Here is a 21,623-nt window from a genome sequence, read left to right on the forward strand (position 1 = left end):
CCCCGCTCGCTGTTGTGCCCCTCGGGTGCTGAGGGGGACACTCGACCCCCGGCAGCCGCTGCTCCTTCACCCGGTGGCGTTTCGGGGCTGACCCGGCGACAGGAAGCACCCGCGGCTCCTCCCTGTGCCCTCCCGCTCCTCCTCCTCGCCCATGTCCATTCCAAGATGGCCGGTAAGTGGGGCCGGCGGGCGGGCGGCTCGGCCGGGGCCGCCACCGTCCCTCCGAAACCAACCCCCTGGTATCTCTCTTCTGTTTTTCGTTTGTAGGGATCCCTTTGTATTTTGTGGATTTGCAGGATGACTTAGATGATTGTGAGTAACTGTTTTTTATTTTTCCGCTCCCTGTTCAGGCCCGCGCTCCCACCCCGGGGTCCTCCTGTCGCTCGCTTTCCCTCTCCGCGTTTTCACCCCGCTGAGGGCGAGGGGAGGATTTTGAGGCAGTTCTGGCAGGTGAAGGGTCCCGGGGCGTTGGACCATCCCCGCTGGTTCCAGCGGCCGCTGGGCTCGGTGTAAACAGCAGCTCCGACAGCACCCGAGCCTGGGAAAGAAAGGCGCACGGGGGGACGAGGGCATCAGCCCCGCTCCTGCTGTCGGTGGGAATTAGAACACTTAGCCCAGGGATTGCTCAGCTGCGGTGAGACTTTCTAAAGCTGTAGAGGCTGTGAGGACGCGTTTTCCGCTGCTCCTGCATCCCCGGGATGTGCTGCGAGCGCACCTCGGGCTGAAGGGAAGATCTCCGCGTGTGCTCCGGTTGGATCGCACTACCCGGTGGGTTTGGGTTGGGTACCGTGCCCCGGTCTCAGCGCAGGGAACGGCTCCATCACGCACCCGTGTAGCCCAGGGCTGTCGGATCACACCTGTCAGATGTGAACCAGCCTGGTAAGCGCTGTGACTTCAGGAGATAAAGCTTTGACTGACAGTGATACGAACTTCTGCTGCCTTGGAAAGCAGCTCTCTCTGTGGGGCGGCTTCCTTGACACGTTGGATGCTGGAGTGACTTTTCTATTAAAAAAGAAAGATGTTACTTGTATTTCTCGCAAGACTTTTATTGTTTGATACCGCTTGGAAATGTGAGCAGGTGGACCCATCCCACCTTCCCAGCTGAGCATGAGAAAGCTGATTTAGGAGAAAGGTGGTCTTCAGAAACACCAGGGGAAATGTTAGAATGCAACTGGGATCTAAAGCAAGCATTTTGTTTGGAAGCTGTGCAGGGACGTTGCCTCTGTGGGAGGAGCTGGTTCTGTGGAATTCTGTTAGTTGTTGCCTTCAGCCTTTGAGGTTTCTGCTGTTCCCTAGTAGATAGCAGTGTGTAAAATGTGAGAAGCAGACATAAATGCAAACTTCAAAGTAGTTTTCTTATGGGTTTTGGCCTTGGACTGTCCCTGGAAGTGTTTGTTGTCTGTTAGTGTTCACTCCTTGGCTGTTCTGTTTAGACTGTAACAGATTTGTGTGCTAAGTTGATTAAGAAGCTTGATGCTCATAAGGCAAAACTCGAGTGACTAAAAATTTCCAGATAAAGACAGTTGGGCCATAAGTGGTAATTCATGAAAGAAGTTATCCATTCCAGGATGACCATGTAAATAAATGTACCTTTTAGAGCTTTATGAAAATTGAATTATATGATTTAAAAATATTCTTTGATTATGTCAATTAATTTGGCATTACCTTTAGAATTATGGAATCAAAAGCTCTCTGTTGTAGCAGAGTTCAGGTGTCCTATGACTAAGATACTGTTGTCCAGAGCCTAGATTAGCAAAGGGTTCAGGATGTGTTTTAGGAAAACCTCAGTGAAATAAATCACTGGAACTGGATTCTGACTTGCTTAAGTAAATTGGTGAAATAGTATCATGCACTCTGAATTGTGTTGAAACAGGAAGTCTAAGGACTTATTCTGAATGTGGGAAAAAGCTGTAGTAAAATCTAGCTAAATTCAAGTGCAGCTTAAAACTTGTTTTTCACAAGATAGTGGGTCATCTGGAAGAAAGATTAACTTATTTATGCCCTTTGTGTAATTAATAAGAAAGTATTTAAATAATTCGTTTTTCCTTCTACAAACACCAGGAGGAAAATGACCTTGTGCTGATTAAACCATTGTGCTGCTGTTATTTACTGGTTTGTGCTGTGAAATCTGAATAGTGACACTGGGTGATGACATTGAATTGCTGCACTAGGTCCTGTGACCCTGAGGTTCTCACACCTCTGAGCAGCTTTTCAGCACAGTGAACTCAAGTGCAGCTGTGAATACTGTCACATTTATTTCTGTTATAGGTGAACAGATTTCAAGCTCACTTGCTTGATCTAGTTAGAGGGAAAAATACTGAATAATAGATGTACCTGTGAAGGAACATTAGATAAGAAATACTAGTTTAGTATTTGGGATTTACTTTATAGTACTTGGTGTATTCTGAAACATGTGAGTACCCGTGGTGTCCTATTTTATGGGGAAAAAAAACCCCCAAAATTCTTGAGAGAAGACAAAATGGATTTTGCCATGATTATTCCTTACTTATGTGTAATGAGAGTGTATGGAAAAAATTTCAGGTATTTAACTCTCAGTCCTGAGCATAAGTAGTGGTGTTCTGTTTTCTCTCTGCTCTTGGAAGCACTGGTGTGTGCTTAAGTACTTTAAATGAATAATGGAGCTACTCCATACAGTAAAATTAAACATGTACATCATGTTTACAAAATTAGTCCCACGTGTGGTATTTTAGTCAAAGTTAGAACTGGGATTTATTTAATTGTTGTTTGAATTGGTATGAATTCTGAACTGTTTGAAGTGAATGAATAGCTTTAATTTTTAGTGTTTCTAATTAGGGACAGGTGGGAACTAGGTAAAGCTAATTACAAGTATATTGATTCTAATCAGTCTGTCTTTGTATAACAGGTGATTAACCTAAAAAATCAGCTACTGAGTGTCTGGTCTGTGTGGAATTTCAAATATATCTATATGTACTATAATTGCATAGACATAAGGATGGTCAGTGTTTGTTGCAACCTCAGAAGGGAAATCTGCAATCCTACAGACATTTTGTAACTTCCCCTGAGCTCTCGGGGACACAACAAGTTTCTTCTGAAGCAGCAAATCTGGATGTTCCCTCTTCAGATGCCTTGACTGGGGGGAAGTCCCGGAGCAGATTTATCCCAGACAGACCTGGGCTCTGTAAATTGTTTACACTTGTGCAGAAAAATGTTTTGAACCTGACAGACCCTTCTGTAAGGAGCAGGCATGAGAAATAATAATGACCAGTGGAGAGGAAGTAAGAGTGTCAGTGCAATATGTCATCATTCTAAAAAGCTGGGAATAATTAGCATCTGTTTCCTATTGTGTGGCTGCGGGTTCACTTGTAGTATCTGTGTGCACATTTGAAATGTCAACATTTAATCTAATCCCACAATTCTGTTTGTTTGAAATCTATTGAACTTTTTGAGTACATTGTCTGTGAGAAAAGCAGAATTTGGAACCTCTGTAGTATTTATACTCACCTGGGGCTCCTTGGAGACCTTACACCAATCTGCTTTTTTCCCCCAAAGACCCAGATATACCATTTTTCTCCAAGTATGTCCAGATGATTTTCTCTTTTACTGAGCTGCATTTCTGAGAGTGTTTTGACTTTTGCTGAATAATTGGAAAGCAGAATTTTACATAGGAAATGTTGGAAAAAACCTGAGGCTTGGAACAGAGGTTTTTTTAACATATAAAGTGATTTATAATGGGTATTAATGGAGTTTAGACCGAAGAAGTGACTTCTTGTCTTCAAGGGTTGTCGCTGTCAGCACACGTGCTGGTTTGTGAGATACTTCATGCATGTGAGAAGCTGTCAGCAGATTTTGCATTTACTTAAGTGTGATCCCAGCTGCTCTATTTGTGTGAAAGAAATGTGCCTGGTTCTAGGTGTGCTTGGGACAGTTGTAAACCCAGAGCAGCAATATTAACTACTCCAGTGCAACTCTTTCTGTGGAGTTCCTGTATCCAGTAAAAGCATTTATGTGAAAGATTTGCATTGTTGGCACATTATTTCACAAGGTTGTAGGGGTAAAGGGTTAAAACAGGTTTGACAACAAAGTTCTCCCATTCCCTTTCCTTTTCATGGTCATACCTCCTGCCTGTGGTCTGTGATGGTGTCTGTCAGACTTGGTAAGGCAAATTGTAACGATTGCTGTAGTAATATTGGGTAAAAATCTGAAGCTGCAAATACAAAAAAAGATTCAGAGAAGAGTGGGCTCACACAGAAAAAAGTCCATAGTTGATAGGTACAGCAGGAAGCTCCCAGCATGTTCACAAGTACCATGAAGTTTTTTTTACCCAAAGTCTGTTTGATTTAGGTACGTTTGATTTAGTAACTACAGTGAGAAAAATGTACCTCAGGAACTTTGAAACAGAGCTGGTTTAAAGCAATACAGTTTGAAATCTGCTATGATTGTTGAAATTACAGTTTCTTCTAATGGGACTGACTTTTCTTTTGAATGTGTGGATTGGTTTGTGATGTGCAATTGTGTCAGCTGAGCCCTCTTAATTCAATGCATGTGGATCCTCCCCTGAAAGGGCAAAGTAAAGTGTGTTTAAAGCCCAGGATTTTGACAGTCATGTTAAATTTTAAAGCTTGAATTTACAAGTCTGTGTGCGAGTGTTGTACTTAACTTCATTAGATACAATTTAAGATGATTTTGTAAACTGTTTCCAGTGATGTGCAATTACTTTTCTTTTAAATAAATAGTTACTGGTTGTTGGTGGTTTACATTGTAACATCTCTTGCTGACTCTCGGATTTGTTTTTTTTTGTTTTTTTGTTTTTTTTTTTTTTTTTTTTTTTGGTTACTTTTCATGTCTTTCAAGTTGGCTTTGAAGACTATGGACCAGACTGTGATAGCATGAGGATAACAGCATTCTTGGATATTCCTGGCCAGGATAACTTAACTCCACTGGCTCGTCTAGAGAAATATGCCTTCAGTGATAATGTATTTAACAGGTAAGGGCACAGCAGGCATACTTGGTGGTACCTGAGTCTGAGGGCACTGTGCATGTTAAGATGTTGCTGTGTCTTTCATTATTCTCCCAAATACATGCCTGATGTTATTTATATTTGAATAACTTGTAAAACTCTTCCATGAAAAGAGATTTTCAGTCTTAGTTATCAATTAAGATCTCTTTATTCCATCTTTATTTTGTTGGTATGTGGAATGTTCAGAGAACAGCTTGATCTGTTTTATGGTGCCATTTACATTTGGTAAGTTCCCCTTACATCCCATCTAAGTGTCACTGGATATTAAGGCAATTATTGTGTTCACTCCACAGGCAAATTATTGCCAGGGGTCTTCTGGATGTCTTTCGAGATTTCAGTAACAATGAAGAAGACTTTCTGACTGTAATGGAAATAGTGGTCAGGCTCTCTGAAGATGCAGGTTTGAAAGTTTGCTTTTGTTTGTTTTTTTAATTTGTATAAGTTATTTTACATAAATTGCAACATAGGAAGTGCTGACTTCCGATTTTGAGAAGGCAAGGAAGTTGATTCATCTAGCAGGAAGATCTGTCAATGAAAACAGATTCATTTTTAACTCTTCTTTTTGAAATATTTTGCATGGTAAATGTTAAATGAAAGGCCTATTCTTAGTATAGGGCCTGAAGCAACATTTTCAAGAAATCTGATTTATTATATCTGGTGTAAGTGGCACAGAGCAGTTGTGTATTTTAATAGTTCTTGTGCATATGTTCATGGTGACTGGATTTTCCAGCTTGTGATCTCATTTTAGTGGATTGATTTGGGAACTGATCCCAAGTCTCTCAACTGTGATGATGTATGTAAGGCTATTCTGTTTTATTCAGCTTTCCTTTAAGATCAGGCAATCTCTCTGCTATTTTTATGTTTTGCTTATTTTAATTTTCTTCTGTTGTGAAAACAAAGAAAAATGCCCCTTTTTTTTCTTAAGGTACCTGATCTTCATTTCATGTTTACTAATGTAATCTGATTTTTATTTCCAGAGCCAACTGTTCGTACAGAGCTGATGGAGCAGATACCTCCTATTGCCATCTTTTTGCAAGAAAGTCGACCAAAATTCCCAACAGCATTTTTTGAATACCTTATGCCCATAGTAGTGAGGTACCTCACAGATGTTAACAATCAGGTAGGAAATACAGACAACAGCAGTTGAATCCTTGGAAAATTCTGTGTGGTTAAGTAAAATTAAGGCATCTGGGGAAGAGATACAAGGAAATTCCACTTTGGTTGATTGATATCTGGCTTTATGTAGTGCTCTGTGTTTAGTGGTTTCAGCACATTCCTCTAGGGATGTCTGATTTTTTTGTTGTTGTTGTTTTTGTATTTTTGGGTTTTTAATACTTCCCTTAGCAGATAATGGGAGACTTCAGGATTTGCCTGACAGCACGTGGACAGAATCTGTTACAGGAGTCATGACTTGAAAACCCTGTCTTCTACTTCATCTTTTGTCTTATTTTCCAAATGTGATGAAATATCATGTAATGATTATATTAAACTTTAGTATTTGTTGCTAATTCCTTATTTTAGTAAAACTAAGACTTTTTTCCTGAATTTGATTTTTTTTGTACCTGTGTGTCCATTCAAAGGATAGAGGGTTTGGTGGTTCTTGTATTTGTAAATGTTGTTTTTATGGTGACAAACTGGTTTTGTGTGTTTGTTTATAGGTCAGAAAGGCAGGCCAGGAAGCACTGCTGATACTGCTGGAACAAGATCTTGTGGCTCAGAGTGACATTGAAAATAAGGTGTGTCCAATTCTGCTGGACCTTTCTGCTCCTGACAGTGATGATGAGTACAAGGTGGAAGCTGTCAATGTAAGTTGATAACATTAATTTATGGTGTTGATTAAGATGAGGTCCAGGAATAGAACTGACATTAAATACAGTAAGCCATCAAACTTTTTGTTTTTATTCAGTAAGATATTTGGATTTTTACTTTAACAAAACAAGTCTTTAATTTTTATTCTGGATTTTTGAAAATACCAGATTTTAAAAGAGACAATCTTTATGCTTCAGGATCCTAAATTACATCAAAATAGTAGCTGAATAGCTTTAAAATACAATTGGTCCTTGGCAACCTTTTTTAAAATTCTTGTTAGGGTTGTTACATTCCCCAGAGTGTTCTTTACATTTGCTTTACCAGGTTTCACAGTAATGTTGTAGAAATATGACCTGATCTCTGTTCTGAAGTGTTTTGAAAAAAACATTGCCTGGTGACTTTCAAGAAATCAGTTGACTCCACAGAAAAGTTCTGGTGTGTAATTACATTTCAGCATGGATATCTGACACTTGACCTGTAAAATATTTTATCAGCTAGATTTTCCTCTTCCTTGTCTGGGAGTTGGGAATTGCTTAGACAATTTTCCAGGATGACATCTGAGCACCAGCTGCCTTTTAGGAGTTTGAAAATTTGTAGGAAAGTCTTTGAATGGTCTCTTCCTTAGTTGTTATTTAGCATTCTATTGGAAAGGTAAGCATTTATTCCTATAAAGAAAAAGAGCTTATTTTTTTTTGTGATGGTAGAATGCTTCAATATTTTTTGAAAAATGAAAACAGAAAGATGGGGACTGTAATCTGATGTTTGTGTAAGCATTAAACCCCCGGTGCATGAGAGCCCCTTGCAAATACAAGAATTACAGCAAGTTCTCCCAGAAAGTGGGAGCTGAAAGGAAACACCCAACCCAAAACACATGATTTGCACAGCAGAAACATGGTTTGTGCTGGTGGTGGAAACTGATGATTCCTCAAAAAAAAGCACATTTAATGAGTGTGTTACGAACTTCCTTTAATTATGCACTGTTAACTCCTAAAATTCCTGGACATCATTCCTGTAAAGTGTGCAGTGTCTCCCATAAATAACTCATTTTTCTTGCACTCCCCTTTTTTGTCTCCTGCTGTATGGCAAACTTCTATTTTATTGTGATATCTGAGCCTTCAGAGCTGGGACTGTGCATGTTTTTAAGTACCTGAGCTGTTAAAGACCAGTGTCATACTTGCATGCTGAAACTTGGGATATTTCTAATATGCTTAAGGAGTGTGATTTTTATAAGATCTTTAGTGCAATGGAACTTTTGTCTTCTCCATACAAAATGCCAGTATTTGCCACATTGCAAACACTTTGAAAACAAATCTATTAATAAAAGTTCTATTTAACCAGATAAAATAGACAAGGAATTAAATGGAGAAATGTTATGTTCTGGCATAGAATAATTTAAAGTAAAGCTGTGTTTGTGCTTTACATAAAACAGGTGTATGGAAAAACAAATAATGTGTAGCAGTTTCATCTGTTTGATTGTAATCATTGTCTTGCTCTCTGAGGTAATTTTTAGGAGGAATATTTGGCTGTGCTTAAAAGGTTTACAATTTTCTTCTCCTTACACAAATTCCTTTCCTGATTTTTAGATAATCTGTAAAATGGCTTCTATGTTGAGCAGAACAACAGTTGAGCACATGCTGCTTCCTCGTTTCTGTGAACTGTGCAGTGATGGGAAATTGTTTCAAGTCCGAAAGGTTGGTGTGTATTCAAGCCTAACCCCCTGAAAATGAATTTGTACACTGCTGTTCAAATGCCTTCCTACATAATTTAGTCATAACTCTAGCTGATGGACTTTCAAAGCATCTGGAAGAGAAGTTTTGATTTATTGACATGGTTCTAGTTTCTGTGGTTCAGTAAAGAAACTTAATAGACTTTGACCAGTAGGTTGGGTCCAGTAGTTAAACTGGTCTTGCACATTTAATATTTTTGCACAATGTTTTTTTGTAAGCTGCTGTGCTTGGTTATAGGATTGTAGCAACTTTTGTAATTTCTAGCATTTTATTTCAAAATTCAAAAGTAATGGACATTTGAGACATTTTGTCTTTAAAAAGAAATCTGTTGCTATTGAAAGGAGAAATCCCCAAAGTGTAACACTTTAATTCATGTTTGAGTACAAAAGGAAACTTGTAGCATAAGATATATTAAAATACTTGTTTAGACTTGGGGTCATGCCAAGCTTCAGAGATTGACTAAAACATGTACTAACACAGCTCTATCTTAAATTATTTCAGATTTTGCCAACATCTTTTTCCAGCCTGAGGGGATGTCCCTTTTGCCTTAATTAGAGCTTCTGTAATGGCCTGTAAATGGCATGAACTTGAGACCTTGATTAAACTTTGCTTCAGCAAAGCACTTAAGCCACCTTGAGCCAGGGTAGTGCTGTCAGTACACCTAAGTCCTGACCCTGGTATCATGTTCTGGCCTGCTTTGGGCTTGACAGCTGCTGCTCAAAGTGATTTAAACTTTCATGTGGGCTTGTTGTCCCTTCTGGTGGTTACTGGAGCAGATGATGCTCCTCATCCAGAAACCTTTATTACTATTGAGCCCAGAGGCATGTGGAGTACGGACATTTACTCCAAAGAGTCTTTGTTTGGATGAGTTAATATTACATGATGCAGTTACAGGCCTGAAATTGGAAGAGTCAAAACATGTGCAGTTGTTTGATGGGATAAATAATGCATGGTAGAGTTGATAATCAACCTAATGCCCTTGAAAGACAGTGTTATTAATGACTTTTTATTTCTTAGATTTGTGCAGCTAATTTTGGTGACATTTGTAATGCAGTTGGGCAAGAAGCCACTGAAAGACTGCTGGTATGTAAAAACTAAATCAATTTGCAAAACCTGTATTTCGCAGTTCAGAAAGTTTAATAATGAGTTTCTTTATTGTCTTCTCTACAAAATAATCAGTGTACATGCATTTTTTAATTGATTTGGCTAAGGCTGTGGTTGCAATTGCACAGCAAAACTGGGAATTAAGAGAATGCAAAGTTCTTGCTTTGCAAAATATGTTTAACCATGTAATTGACAGCATATATGTGTGTATATATATCTATATATTTATGTATGCACACACATTATAGAATTACCACTTTTATTTTCCCCTGAACTAGATGATCATCAATTCAATTATGATTTCAGGGAAAATAGGCCATTAATAATTCTTTATATTCTTTCTTGCTGCAAATAGTTGTACACAGATTCCTAATGCAGTAAGTGAGAGACAGATGGGTTTTTTCCAGTTCCTTTAATTAGTGCATGCATTTAACCTGTCCCTGTTTCTTCTGATCTTTACTTATTTTAGTCTCTGAGCTGTCATTGTCTCCAGTTTTCAAACCAATACTTTGATAATGCTGCAGTCTTTGTTTAGTCTTTAATTAGTTTTGGATTGACTTAATTTTGGCAGATTCCCAAGTTCTTTGAGCTGTGTTCGGACAGTGTGTGGGGAATGAGGAAGGCTTGTGCTGAATGCTTTATGGCAGTGTCCTACACCACATCCCCAGAAGTTCGCAGGAGCAAACTCTCCCCACTGTTCATCAGCCTGATCAGTGACACCTGCAGATGGGTGAGTAGCTCCCTCTGGAATGGATGCCTCCTCCCAGGCAGATCCTAAACAAATAATGGGCAAGTTTAGTAGTGCTCTGAAGTGCATTTGCTGAGATCAGAGCTTAATGTGCTAAAAAATAATCTCTAATGAGAGAGTTTCTTATGTTTCCTCTCTCTCAACAGTTTGTAAATGTAAATACTCTTGTGAGAAAAGGTTGCTTTGGTTAAATGAGTTGAAGTAAGCAGATGTCCTTCAAATTTAGAAGTTCGAGAAGATTTCTGTACAATGATCGTAGATATATGCTTAGGTGTAGCACCCTTTGCTTAAGTGGCACTTACTTGGTAATTGGTTATATAAATGAAGCTGTTATATTAAGAACCAATTGGTTCTTACTGAAAATTGGACCAAATTTAAATTATTCAACTCTGTGAGAGTTGCATGAAGCCTGACTGTTGCTCTTGCACCACCACAGGTTCGTCAGGCTGCTTTTCAGTCTCTTGGCCCATTTATTTCTACCTTTGCAAACCCTTCAAGTGCTGGTCTTTACATTCGAGAGGATGGGACACTGAGTATCCGACCACCAGCACAAGATGTGAATTTCAATTCCTGTCAGCCAAGCAACAATATCACTGTGATGTCTTCCAGTGCAAATGCTGCATTGCCCAGGTAAATCCTGGGAAAGGTGTGATGTAGTGAAGGGGTTAAAAAAGGGGGATTTTGTTGCTCATCAAGGCTAAAAATTTCAATTTGAGAATGTAGTTCCAGAAAAAGTCTGAAGAGAGATCACTCATTTGAGTGTAACCACATTATTGAAAAATTCACTTTGGCTTCACAGGAAGGCAAAGGGAAAACTGGTGAAGTAAAGCATAGTGGTGACAAATTGTCTTTCTTTAGAGAAAAGCTTCTGTTGTTGCTACTGTCTTTGATGAATGATTTCACTGAAAACCTCTTGTTACAGAGTACCTAAAGTTTTCTTTCAATAACTTTATTTCCAGCTCAGAACAACCAATGGAAATCAAACCAGAATCATCAACTGAGGAGGCTTCAGCAAAAGTTCGTACAAAGCTCTCTGAGGACCTAAATAAAAATTCGTGGCAAGAAAGTTCAGATTGTTGTGCCAGCCCTGGAGAAGATGTGTCTGGCTTGTGTCAGGGTGACAAAACTGCTGCTGGTGCCTCTGGAGGCACGAAGGATAGCGGTTTTCCGGGGCTGAGCTCGGGGCTGCCGTCTGCTGGAGATGTGTTTAGCACATTCCTGTACTGGCGCTCTCCTCTGCCCGACATAAGTCAGGACCTGGAGTTGCTGCAGTTCAAGGCTGAGAAGCACAACGAAGCCTGCTCTGTGCCATGTAATAACTGTGTTGCTAGCAGTGAAATAAAAAAGGTTCTAGAAAGCTTACAGGAGCACATAGACGATCCAGATGTTCAAGGTGAGACTCTGTGACAATAAAATCGTATTTTCTCTGAGCAGGTTTTCTGGCCTTTACTAAACACTTGGCTGCATTTTAATTAGCTTGGTCTTCATAGGGTGATGAACTTACCTTGAGTAGTAAATTGTAGTAGAAGGTTATGCAACAGATTTTTTCATAAGACCAAAGTTATTTCTAGAGCAGCTGGGGAAATGTTCCTGGCTTCTGTTTGCATGAAAAATAAATTGGTCTAACTACAAAAGGGAAAACAGCTTGTTAAAGACAGTTTTAACCTGTTCTGAGTGTTGTAGGTACTGAGGGTTTAGTGACAGTGTTACAAGCTGAATTAATCTAATATTGGCTGACTGAGAATGGCCCTAATTTCAAGTTCTTCCTCATTACCCACCTGAAACAGGCCATTTGTCAAAAGCATTGAAAATATATTGGCCTGATAGTGGGATCTGTGCTTCATGGGCCAAATCCTTCTTGTCATTCCTAGTTCTTGTTTCACCAAGTCTCAAGTGCTCTGCAGTAAAACACCTTTCCAAGAGCAAATGTTTGCTAATACAGCCTTTGTGTGCAGCTCATAGTTGGACTACCTTTTATCTTTTCAGATGAGTTAATTACAAGTTTACTGCCTTTAAATAAAGGAAGGACACTAAATAATCATCTTTTGCTTTATACAGCTCAGGTCCAAGTGTTGTCTGCTGCTCTCAGAGCTGCTCAGTTTGATTCTGTTGGTGACTGTGAGGCCAAAAAAATGGAAGAAAGTGGTGACAATCTTCAGAACAAAATGATTTTGGATGAAACAACAGTTTCAGGTGCTGCCTGCAACCAGGTACAGGGGGACACTCTTTCATCCCCTGCCTCCCAGGATGACATCAGTGACCAGTCAAGCACCAGTGTGCTGAAAAGCACGGTAAGTACACGTGCTCTATGTCTGAGCTGTGTGGGGTTGTGTAGTCCCTGGCATAACTGATCCACTTTTGATCCAAAGCCTTTGAACATTACTAGACCACAGCTATCATAGTTGTGGTCTAGTAATTTACTCTACTACTTACTCTAATTAACAAAAGAAAAGCCATTAAGGGTTATCATTTCTGTTTGCACCCAAATGACCCAGGAGTTAAATTTTGGAGTAGTCTTGTACGTTTTTTTTCTCATTAAATTCTGTTGAATGTAATTTAATTTCAAGAATAAAAACTATTTAAAAGTAACCATCCAAAATGTGTATGAATGTTGTGATTGTGATGTTAGGTTCCTTTATTTAGAAGTAAATCTTAACTACTGCTGCCCCTTTTTGTTGCTACAATCTGTTTGCCTCAGTGTGCAACTGTTTTCTTTTTGCATTTGCATAAACACACTGAACAAGGCTCTGCCTGTGCAGGGCTGTTCTGAGTCTGAGCTTTGTTGTTCTGCACTGTGATGCTTTGAAATAGCCCAAACAGCACCAAGTCTCCTTCATTTCACTACCTGGTACCTTCTTTTACAGGGCTCAGAGGAACAACACAGAGGAACCAGTGTCTTTTTGAGGAAAGAGCAAGAAAATAATCCATCACTTGAAGATGACAAGTCAAAATTACAGGTGATTAAAATGGCATTTAATGGTTTTAGTGGAGTACTGGATGTAGTTCATCCTACACTTAATGCAGTGATACTTTCTGCAGTGGATCAGTTGCAGAATGTGAAGGAATGCTCCAGACTTCAAGGACTACCCTGTTTTAAATGAGAAAATTAGAAACATTCTGTTGCCTTTTTGGTGCCTTAGAAGCAACCTGTGCAACCAAGATAGGCACTGACCTGTTCTGTCACTGATTTACTGTTTGGCATCAGCAAAGAAGGAATTTTCAGCTTGGTTGATGCAAGGTGTTGATAAAACCATAATGACTGTTCCTTGCTGACTGCTCTGTCCTCATGAGAGGATAAATAACCATTGGAGTTATGTACCCTTGGTGAGAGTAACACACACAAGGGGTGTCTTGTCTTTTGTGTTTTGGTGCTGGCTGGTTGGTAGAACTGTAGCACAGCAGCTGTATTTTCTTTCTGCTCTTAAATTGAAGTGTGTCTGTCTGTAGGACATCATCCCTCAGCCTTTACTGGACCAGTACCTGTCCATGACTGACCCTGCTCGGGCCCAGACTGTTGACACTGAGATTGCCAAGCACTGTGCCTACAGCCTGCCTGGGGTGGCCCTAACACTGGGCAGGCAGAACTGGCACTGCCTCAAGGACACCTATGAAACACTAGCTTCAGATGTACAGGTAAGAAAAGAAAGCTTTGTTACACAAATCAGAATTTTGAGGAGGAGGTTTTTTCTTCAGTCTGTACTGTAGTTATAAGGTTGTATAATTTAATATGGAGGAATAAACACTAAAAATATAAAATTCCAGATTTAAATCAGACTTCATGATTAACACTTTCTACTAGCCCTGTTTGTCCTGCTCTCTCAATCCTCACACAGAGTAGTTCAAAAGCTTGTTTATTGTAGTCATGGTGCCTCACATAGTTCCCTTGCTGGCCCCTTTGCAGTGGAAGGTGCGGCGCACTCTGGCTTTCTCCATCCACGAGCTGGCTGTGATCCTGGGGGATCAGTTAACAGCTGCTGATCTGGTGCCAATTTTCAATGGCTTCTTGAAAGACCTGGATGAAGTGCGTATTGGTGTCCTCAAACATCTCTATGACTTTCTGAAGGTAGGAAAATATAATAAATTTCTCAACATAAATTTTTTTCTGACTCCATTATATGATGAGTTTCTGTATGAGCTGTGCATGTCTCAGTATCTAATCAATGCTTAATTTTTTGCAATGCTACCATTTTGTGTGTGCCTCTATTCCTTCTTTTAATGTGCCTCACTTCTCTTTTCTCTCATATCCCAACAAAATACCAAGCTGAAAACCCTTTGTAAATGTGTTTGTAAATGCTGCTGGTTCTTGTAAACTGAGAAAATTGGCCCAGTAGCAGTTTGTGTTTGGGGCTGGGAGAGAAGAGAGCAGATCTTGGTGGGCTGCTGTGGAATACACACAGATCCTCAGTTTTTGGTTACTCACTGTCATGCTTGGAGATGGTGCTTTGGGTTTTGCTAGAGGGATGACTTCTTGTACTTTGGATGTCACTTGTGTGTGTCCAGGCACTCGGGTGACTCTGCACAGTTTTTAGGAAGCACCTTGTCATTAGTCACTTGCTTTTTAAGTAGGAAAATGCACATAGGTGTGACTAGTGACACACCAGAGAACTGCAAGTCTGAAGTTTTATCAGTTTTATACCAGTAATGTTTTTCCTTTAGCTACTTCATGCAGACAAAAGGCGAGAGTATCTTTACCAGCTGCAAGAATTTGTGGTGACTGATAACAGCAGGAACTGGAGGTTTCGTTACGAGCTGGCAGAGTATGTAATTTTGTTAACTTCTGATTTTTAACCTATATTACTAACTTGGAAATAAGTAATTACATTCAGAAGTTAGCACATCTTGATTAGAAGCTAAAAGTTTACAACCATTCTTTAGGAAGGAAAAAGCCACTGGCTGTTAGGGTTGTTTGGGGGGAGTTGAGGATGTTTGGGTTTTTTGGTGTGCTTTTATTTTTTTATTTTTCACAAGTTGTGCTGTAATGTGTGACTGAAACTTAAGTGCCTGTGATTTTACTAAATGGAGATCTGGTTCACTTGCAGCTGATGAAGCATGATAATCTGATAGATACTATTCAGTGAGAATTTATTAGTTCAAGACTCCCTTGCAAAAATTAGTGAAAGACATGTAAAAATTATTTTTTTTTAAGGTGTAGGAAAGAAAAACTAGTTTTTAAAAAACAAGCTGGGCTTTTTTTGGTACTTCTATAAGAGTGGGTATATAACAAAGGTAGATTAACGTCCCACAGTTCTTTTTCTACAAGCCCTGTTGATATTTTCAGCACCATTGTAGCCATAGTTTGCAGATAAACTCTGACCTTTGTGTTTATTTTGTTGCTGTGTTTGGGCTGTTGAGGACTCGCTCTCCCTTTGTAGTTTGGCACAACAAACTCACAGTGGTACAGAAGTTACACAGCAGCTCCCTGAGCCCTGGTGGGGAGCTGCCACTGCCTGGGCTCTGTGTGGCTGCTGGTTCTATGGCTGGAGTGAGTTCTGTGTGGTTCTGTGATAGGAATTATTTTCTGAAATGTAGATTTCTACACTGAGGTAAATATTCAGTGTTTGCTTTGCAAGAATGTACAGGGTATTGTTTTGAAGCTGAAAAAGGCTTCTCATGCTTATGTTTGTAGCTTTTAGTTATTCTTTTGGATAATGTTGATACACTGGTACATGTAGTTTGGATCACAGTTTCTCTGGGCCTCCCTGATGGATTAAAGCCTGTACCTGTAACAAGTGAAGAGAAGAACAAACTGCTCAAGGGCTCTGTAGCAACCCTGGTGCTTTGGTGCTCCTTCCCCACCTGTAAGAGCTGGTGAATGGCAGCAGGCTGGTGCTGCACTTGGTACAGTAATGGTTTCCTTTGTGTTCCAGGCAGCTGATCCTGATCCTGGAGCTCTACAATCCCAATGATGTCTTTGACTACTTAAGGCACATTGCACTAACTCTGTGCTCCGATAAAGTTTCGGAAGTTCGGTGGATCTCCTTCAAACTGGTAGGGGATTTAGTTCACTTCTGGGCAGGAGAGCAGGAAAATGCTCCTGGAGAGGGTACCTGAAATCACTGTTTTTTCAGACAACTAGGGTGAATAGGGATGTTTTAATAAACATGGGAATCAATACGGAAAAAAGTCAAGTGGAAAGTTTATAAAATATTGAGTTGTCAGACTGCCACAGATACTGAAATTTTTCTTTGTGGTTGTATGTGAATGAGAAATCCTTTGAAGTGAATGTAAGCCAGTATATGTGATTTGGAAAACCTTCCCCCATTCTGGGGAGAAAAAAAAGCCACAACAAAACACAGAACAACCAGCTTCTGATCTTTCCTCAAAGTTGATTTAATTTGTAATGAAGCCTACAAGCAGAGCTGACTACATTGAATACAGTGTCCCTTGTAGCATTCAAATGAAATGAAGTCTTTTTAAGTCTAAGGGCTGAAGCTGAAGTTTCATTTCTTCTTTTTGTTCCCCTCCTTTTCCCATTCCTTTGGCTCACAGGTTGTAGCAATATTACAGAAGTTCTATGCAAACAGTGCCAATGGCCTGGGATTAAATTTCATCAATGAGCTCGTAGTGCGGTTTCGCCACTGCTCCAAGTGGGTTGGGAGACAAGCCTTTGCCTTCATTTGTCAGGTTGGAATGTTCTCTCTTCTCTGTTTCTATGTGTGCATTCAATTTGGGGCTTTGCAGCAATGTGGGCAATACTGAAATATGACTCACAATTTTTTTGGTTATTTTTGGTTTGGTCAGAGTCAGTGTGGTCTCAGTGCTGGCATCTGGCTGTCCCACCCCAGGCTGTATCCCTGGCTGGGTCTGTGCTTCCAGCTGCCACAGCTGATCCTTGGACTATCTGGTATCCCAGTGGCAAAGCCAAGAGTTAAGTCCCAAACAGACAGATTTATTTAATCCTTGGCCATGCTAGGCTAAAGGATCACAACAGCTCTTCACACCACCAATGGGTGCTGAATGCCAGGAACTATTTCCCACTTATTGCCACCTCACCCCATCCAAACCAAAAATGCTTACTTGGGTAGCAGTGAGGAGCAAGGGTTGAACATTAAAAGGAAAAAGGGCGATGACAGGCAAGAGAGCAGCATTTCCTAAAACATTCTTGAAAGAAATTAATCTGTTCTTCCTTTGGCTGAAATTCAAAATGGTAAGACACAGGGTGGGGGGTTCTTGTTCAGAGCTTTTTTTAACAGGGCAAATTAAGGACAAGGTGGAAAGAAACAAAAGGAATGGCAAATACTGTATTTTTAACTTAAATCTTGCTTTTTCTGTTGCGTGTTTGTCTTGCAGGCTGTAGTAGAAGAGGAGTGCATGCCTGTGGACCAGTTTGTTGAACACTTACTCCCCAGCCTTCTAAGCCTTGCATCAGATCCTGTGCCAAACGTCAGGGTCCTGCTCGCCAAGGCTCTCAGGCAGACGTTGCTGGAGAAAGGTGTAGTCCTTCATTTCCTTGGAAAGATCTGGCACCTCGGGCTCTCCTCTGGCAGCACAGCTCTAGAACCTCAGTCGGTGCAAGGCTGTGAAACAGTCACGCACTGTAATCTAGGGTTTGAATTGAGATTTGAGAGTACTGGAGTGGCTTCGCCGGCGGGATGCTCATCCCGAGCGGGCTGGAGCTGCGCTGGCGGCGCTGCAGGCGCCGAGCGGCCCCGCACGGGGGCAGTGCGGGCCCGCGAGCCGCAGCTCCTGCCTCCAAACGCCGGCCTGCGTTACTCTGCGCATCTCCGGTCTCTTGGTGTGCTGCCCTCTGATCGTTCAGAGGGAGAAGCGCAGAAATCTCCTATCTTGTTTTCAGAATAAAGTATGGAGAAGGGTTTGGAATGCGTTGTTCAGTAGCAGCTGCCTGTTGCTCATTGATACGTTTCTATTTAGGGCTCAGCAAAAATCTTAGAAGTATTTAAGTACCTAATAAGATGAATCAGAAGCAGCATATTTCTCTTTCTCTGTCAGCTTCCTTAGTTTCCTGTAGTTTCTGTAAGGGGACTATAAACTGGATAAACTGCCCCAGATGGTTTTGGCATTCTCTGTATTTCTGCACTACATATGCTCTAGTGTTTATTCCTTTGGATTTGATTAAAATTGTCTTTTTTTTTCTCCCCTTTTTCCAGCTTATTTTAAAAGTGTTGGCAATCCTCATCTAGAAGCTGCAGAAGAGACCATTCTAGCCCTGCAGTCTGACAGAGATCAAGATGTGTCTTTCTTTGCCACCATAAAACTGAAACAGGATAGCATGGACAATATCACCAGTGAAAAACAAAACTAAAGGGTTGTTGTGCAGTGAAGGCTGAACAGCAGGACGGTTTTTCACCTTGTTTCTGTTAGTGTGAGTAATGAGGATAGAAGGTGGGTTTTGTTGAGCAGGAAAGGGGGTGTTGAGAAATGTTAGTCTTCATTTCATGACCTTGTTTCATCTACAGCAGTGTGTTTTATTCCTGTGAGTAATTCCTTCCGTTTGGTTTTCCCTTTATAAATTGAGGTGATAACTCTGACCTCACCTGCACTTCAATATTGTCTGTGAAGTCTTAGACCACACTCTGTGTTTAGGGATATTTGGAATTTACATTTCATTTTTTTAACAAAATATTTCCGTTAGTACAAGTTTGCTATGAACTCAAAAAGGTGGCTAAATCTTAATATTTGATTATAGCAAACTTTCCTGAAGCTGTTTCTTCCTCACTTTTATTATCTTTGTACTGTTCCACTTACTGCATTTATTTGAAAAAAAAGTGTATATATGTGAATAGTTTTGAATTGTAACAAAAAATTATGAAGAACTTAATTCTGTATCAATGGGAATAGCTCAAAAATCATTTCATTTTTTAAAGTAGTTACACTGCTAGAATGAAGTATTGGTCGATCATTTTTATGTGTGATATTTTTTAAAACACGGAGAGCTCAACATTCTTTGTATATTGTGAAGTTTCTGTTAGTTTGTTCCTATACCCTTACAGTGTTAAGAGATAATAATAGCAACATTTCTGACTGCCCTTACAGGTGTTCACAGGTCAGTTTTTGTTGCTGCTGCCTCTCCCAGGAGCAGGCAGACTGGAGATCTCCTATGCGGAAAATTCCTCATTCTGACCCAGCAAAGGTCACTTGAGTTGAGGGATTCAATTCTGCAGCAGGAGCTGGAGCTGTACAAGGGTATTACAGAGAGATACAGGCTTGAGTCTGTTTGTTCTACATGCACACCTCATTTAACAAACACCTTTTAACCTGCCCAGTGGTTAAACCCCAAACAGCTTTTCCTAAGAAACAAAGCAGTGCTAAATTCTGCAAAACCCCAGTGCAGAAATCTTCTGGGGAAAGGTGGTGCCACAGTTTGCTCTGCCACCCCTGTGGGTAGTAGGGCAAGGTCTGGGACAAACACCAAGTCAGACAGGTTAGGTGAAGTGGGATGTCTCCTCTCTGTTGGAACAGGGGCTTGGAAGAAAGAGCACAATTGTGTTAGTCAAATTGAGTAGCCTCAGACAAATTATAAAGCTTATACTCCTGCTGGACCCTGTCTTCTTTTGGATCCCAAATGTGCAATAACGTGGGTCCTGGGAAAAAATAGTCTTTTTTAAATTGTGGATTGAAACTTTATCCTGCTCAAAAAACCAAATTATTATAAATTATAAATTATTGAAGTGGTTTCATATAATCACAGTTACTTTCTTCCTGAGAGCAGAGTCCTTTTACCTCAGCAGACCTGTGTAAATACTCACCAATACTCACCCTTCTTTCATGTTCCATAGTAAGTAGTTCACATGGGGGAAGGTTATCACAGAAATACCTGTTTTGGTTTTGTTTGGATGCGGCAGTACAGTGAGTAGGTTCCTCAGCTGGGTTCTGTATTTTGGGAGGGCTCACTTTTGTATGAGTTAACCAGACATGTATTATAATATGTACAGTATTTTTAGCAAATTGTTTTCTTGTAAGATCACAAAATGCTCTTTGGAAGTTGCAGGCAGAAACACACCACTGCTATTGCAGCAAACAGTGTAAACTCTGCAACATTCTACATTTAATTTTTTACAGTTTTTTTTATAATTTAAAACAAATGCTTCTTCACTACAGATTTTTTATGATTGCAATTTCTTAACAAAAAGACCCCTCAAGTTAATTTTTTCTAGTTCTAATATCTTTTTCTAATGCTGGCATTATACTGATATTTTCTAACAGTTCAGATTTTCTAAGGCCTTTCTGACAAGGTTTCACTTCTGTTTTTTATTATCAGTTCATTAAATTTCTCAGCACTGAACAGATTTTTTTAACCGTGTGTATATGTAAGTATGTTTGAAATATACTGTATATAAATTAAATACCTTGAACGTTAACCCAACCCAGGTCTGTTTGTCAGATCACCTTCAATAGTTACCTTGCAATAATCCACTGGAAAACACAAGCTTCCATAGTTTTTAGCATGTTTGGCTTAGTGTTCAGTAGGAGTTTTTAACTAGGATGTGTGTAAAAGGGTAAGCCACCAGCTATAAAAGCTCACTAAAAGGCTGAATAAAATTCCTTGTTTTTTGATAATATTTTAGTACCTCTCTGGCTCCCAAATTCAGGTTGGTTTTGAACGAGGTGATTTAAGTCAAGCATTTAAAACCTCCTGTTACAACTCCACAGTTCCATGTCCTAATGGGGGCCAGCATAGTTCTGGGGTGGGTTTTCTGTAGACAATGTGCAGGTCTGTTACCCAGATTTACCCTCTGTAAGTTTGTCCTTTTGGTTCAGTTTTAAACTAGAAATGATTTCAGCATGACTAAAGGCTGCACTTTATGTCTTGTCCTAGACAAATGTATGCAATGAGTGTGTTCATGTGCAGTTCTCTGGGTTGTTTAAATTATGCAAAAATACGTATTTAAAAAGCCAGGTAGAGCAAAGTTAGGTAGTCCACCCACTTTCACAGCAGCAGTAAGAATATCACTTTTCAGCATTTCTAGCTAAGGAACATGACAGTAACAGTAGTTGGTGCAATATTGCTGGGATGCTGTAGGGAATGATCCAGCACTTGTGATCCAAAGCATGTTGGTCATGTTGCTTAGGTTTGAGCCTCACTTGTGGCCCTGGTGTGATGAGCACGTGGCAGCTGTGTCACTACACCGTGGTGTTCAGAGCACAGTTAAGTGGGGACACTCTGGAAGTGTCATTCATTTGTCAGAATAGAGAATCTATGTAACTTTGTATTTATCTCAATAAATCCTGTGACTGTTTTTTAAACCAATTTGTGGTAACTGATTTTTGTCATGGG

At 40.1% G+C, this 21,623-nt stretch overlaps 1 protein-coding gene across 4 annotated transcripts; it reads left to right on the plus strand.

Moving 5' to 3' along the window:
• The first annotated feature begins 39 nt into the window (after positions 1–39).
• On the plus strand, positions 40–21,596 carry LOC110483603 (serine/threonine-protein phosphatase 4 regulatory subunit 1). Of its 4 annotated transcripts, none has more exons than XM_085558280.1 (20): positions 40–172; positions 268–312; positions 4,846–4,966; positions 5,293–5,399; positions 5,977–6,119; positions 6,658–6,804; positions 8,392–8,499; positions 9,553–9,618; positions 10,211–10,369; positions 10,824–11,017; positions 11,347–11,780; positions 12,446–12,678; positions 13,252–13,344; positions 13,835–14,020; positions 14,289–14,450; positions 15,044–15,144; positions 16,255–16,375; positions 16,877–17,011; positions 17,678–17,819; positions 18,496–21,596. In XM_085558280.1, the coding sequence occupies exons 1-20, from the start codon at positions 166–168 to the stop codon at positions 18,648–18,650; spliced, it is 2,859 nt and encodes a 952-aa protein (XP_085414406.1). In that variant the 5' UTR covers positions 40–165; the 3' UTR covers positions 18,651–21,596. The 4 variants fall into 4 exon arrangements, with proteins under 4 accessions (XP_085414406.1, XP_021409270.3, XP_021409268.3 ...); XM_021553593.4 differs by having other exon boundaries at positions 83–172; positions 4,834–4,966; XM_021553595.4 differs by lacking the exon at positions 268–312 and having other exon boundaries at positions 4,834–4,966.
• The last annotated feature ends 27 nt before the right edge of the window (positions 21,597–21,623 follow it).

Source organism: Lonchura striata, chromosome 20 (genome assembly GCF_050655825.1).
Source record: "Lonchura striata isolate lonStrDom1 chromosome 20, ASM5065582v1, whole genome shotgun sequence".
NCBI lineage: Eukaryota > Metazoa > Chordata > Aves > Passeriformes > Estrildidae > Lonchura > Lonchura striata.

Bases quoted from the DNA above. Each gene is read 5' to 3' on its own strand.
- LOC110483603 (XM_021553593.4), top strand. The intron at 14,021-14,288 runs GTAAGAAAAGAA...GCCCCTTTGCAG, and splicing joins CACTAGCTTCAGATGTACAG to TGGAAGGTGCGGCGCACTCT. The intron at 17,012-17,677 runs GTTGGAATGTTC...TTTGTCTTGCAG, and splicing joins CCTTTGCCTTCATTTGTCAG to GCTGTAGTAGAAGAGGAGTG.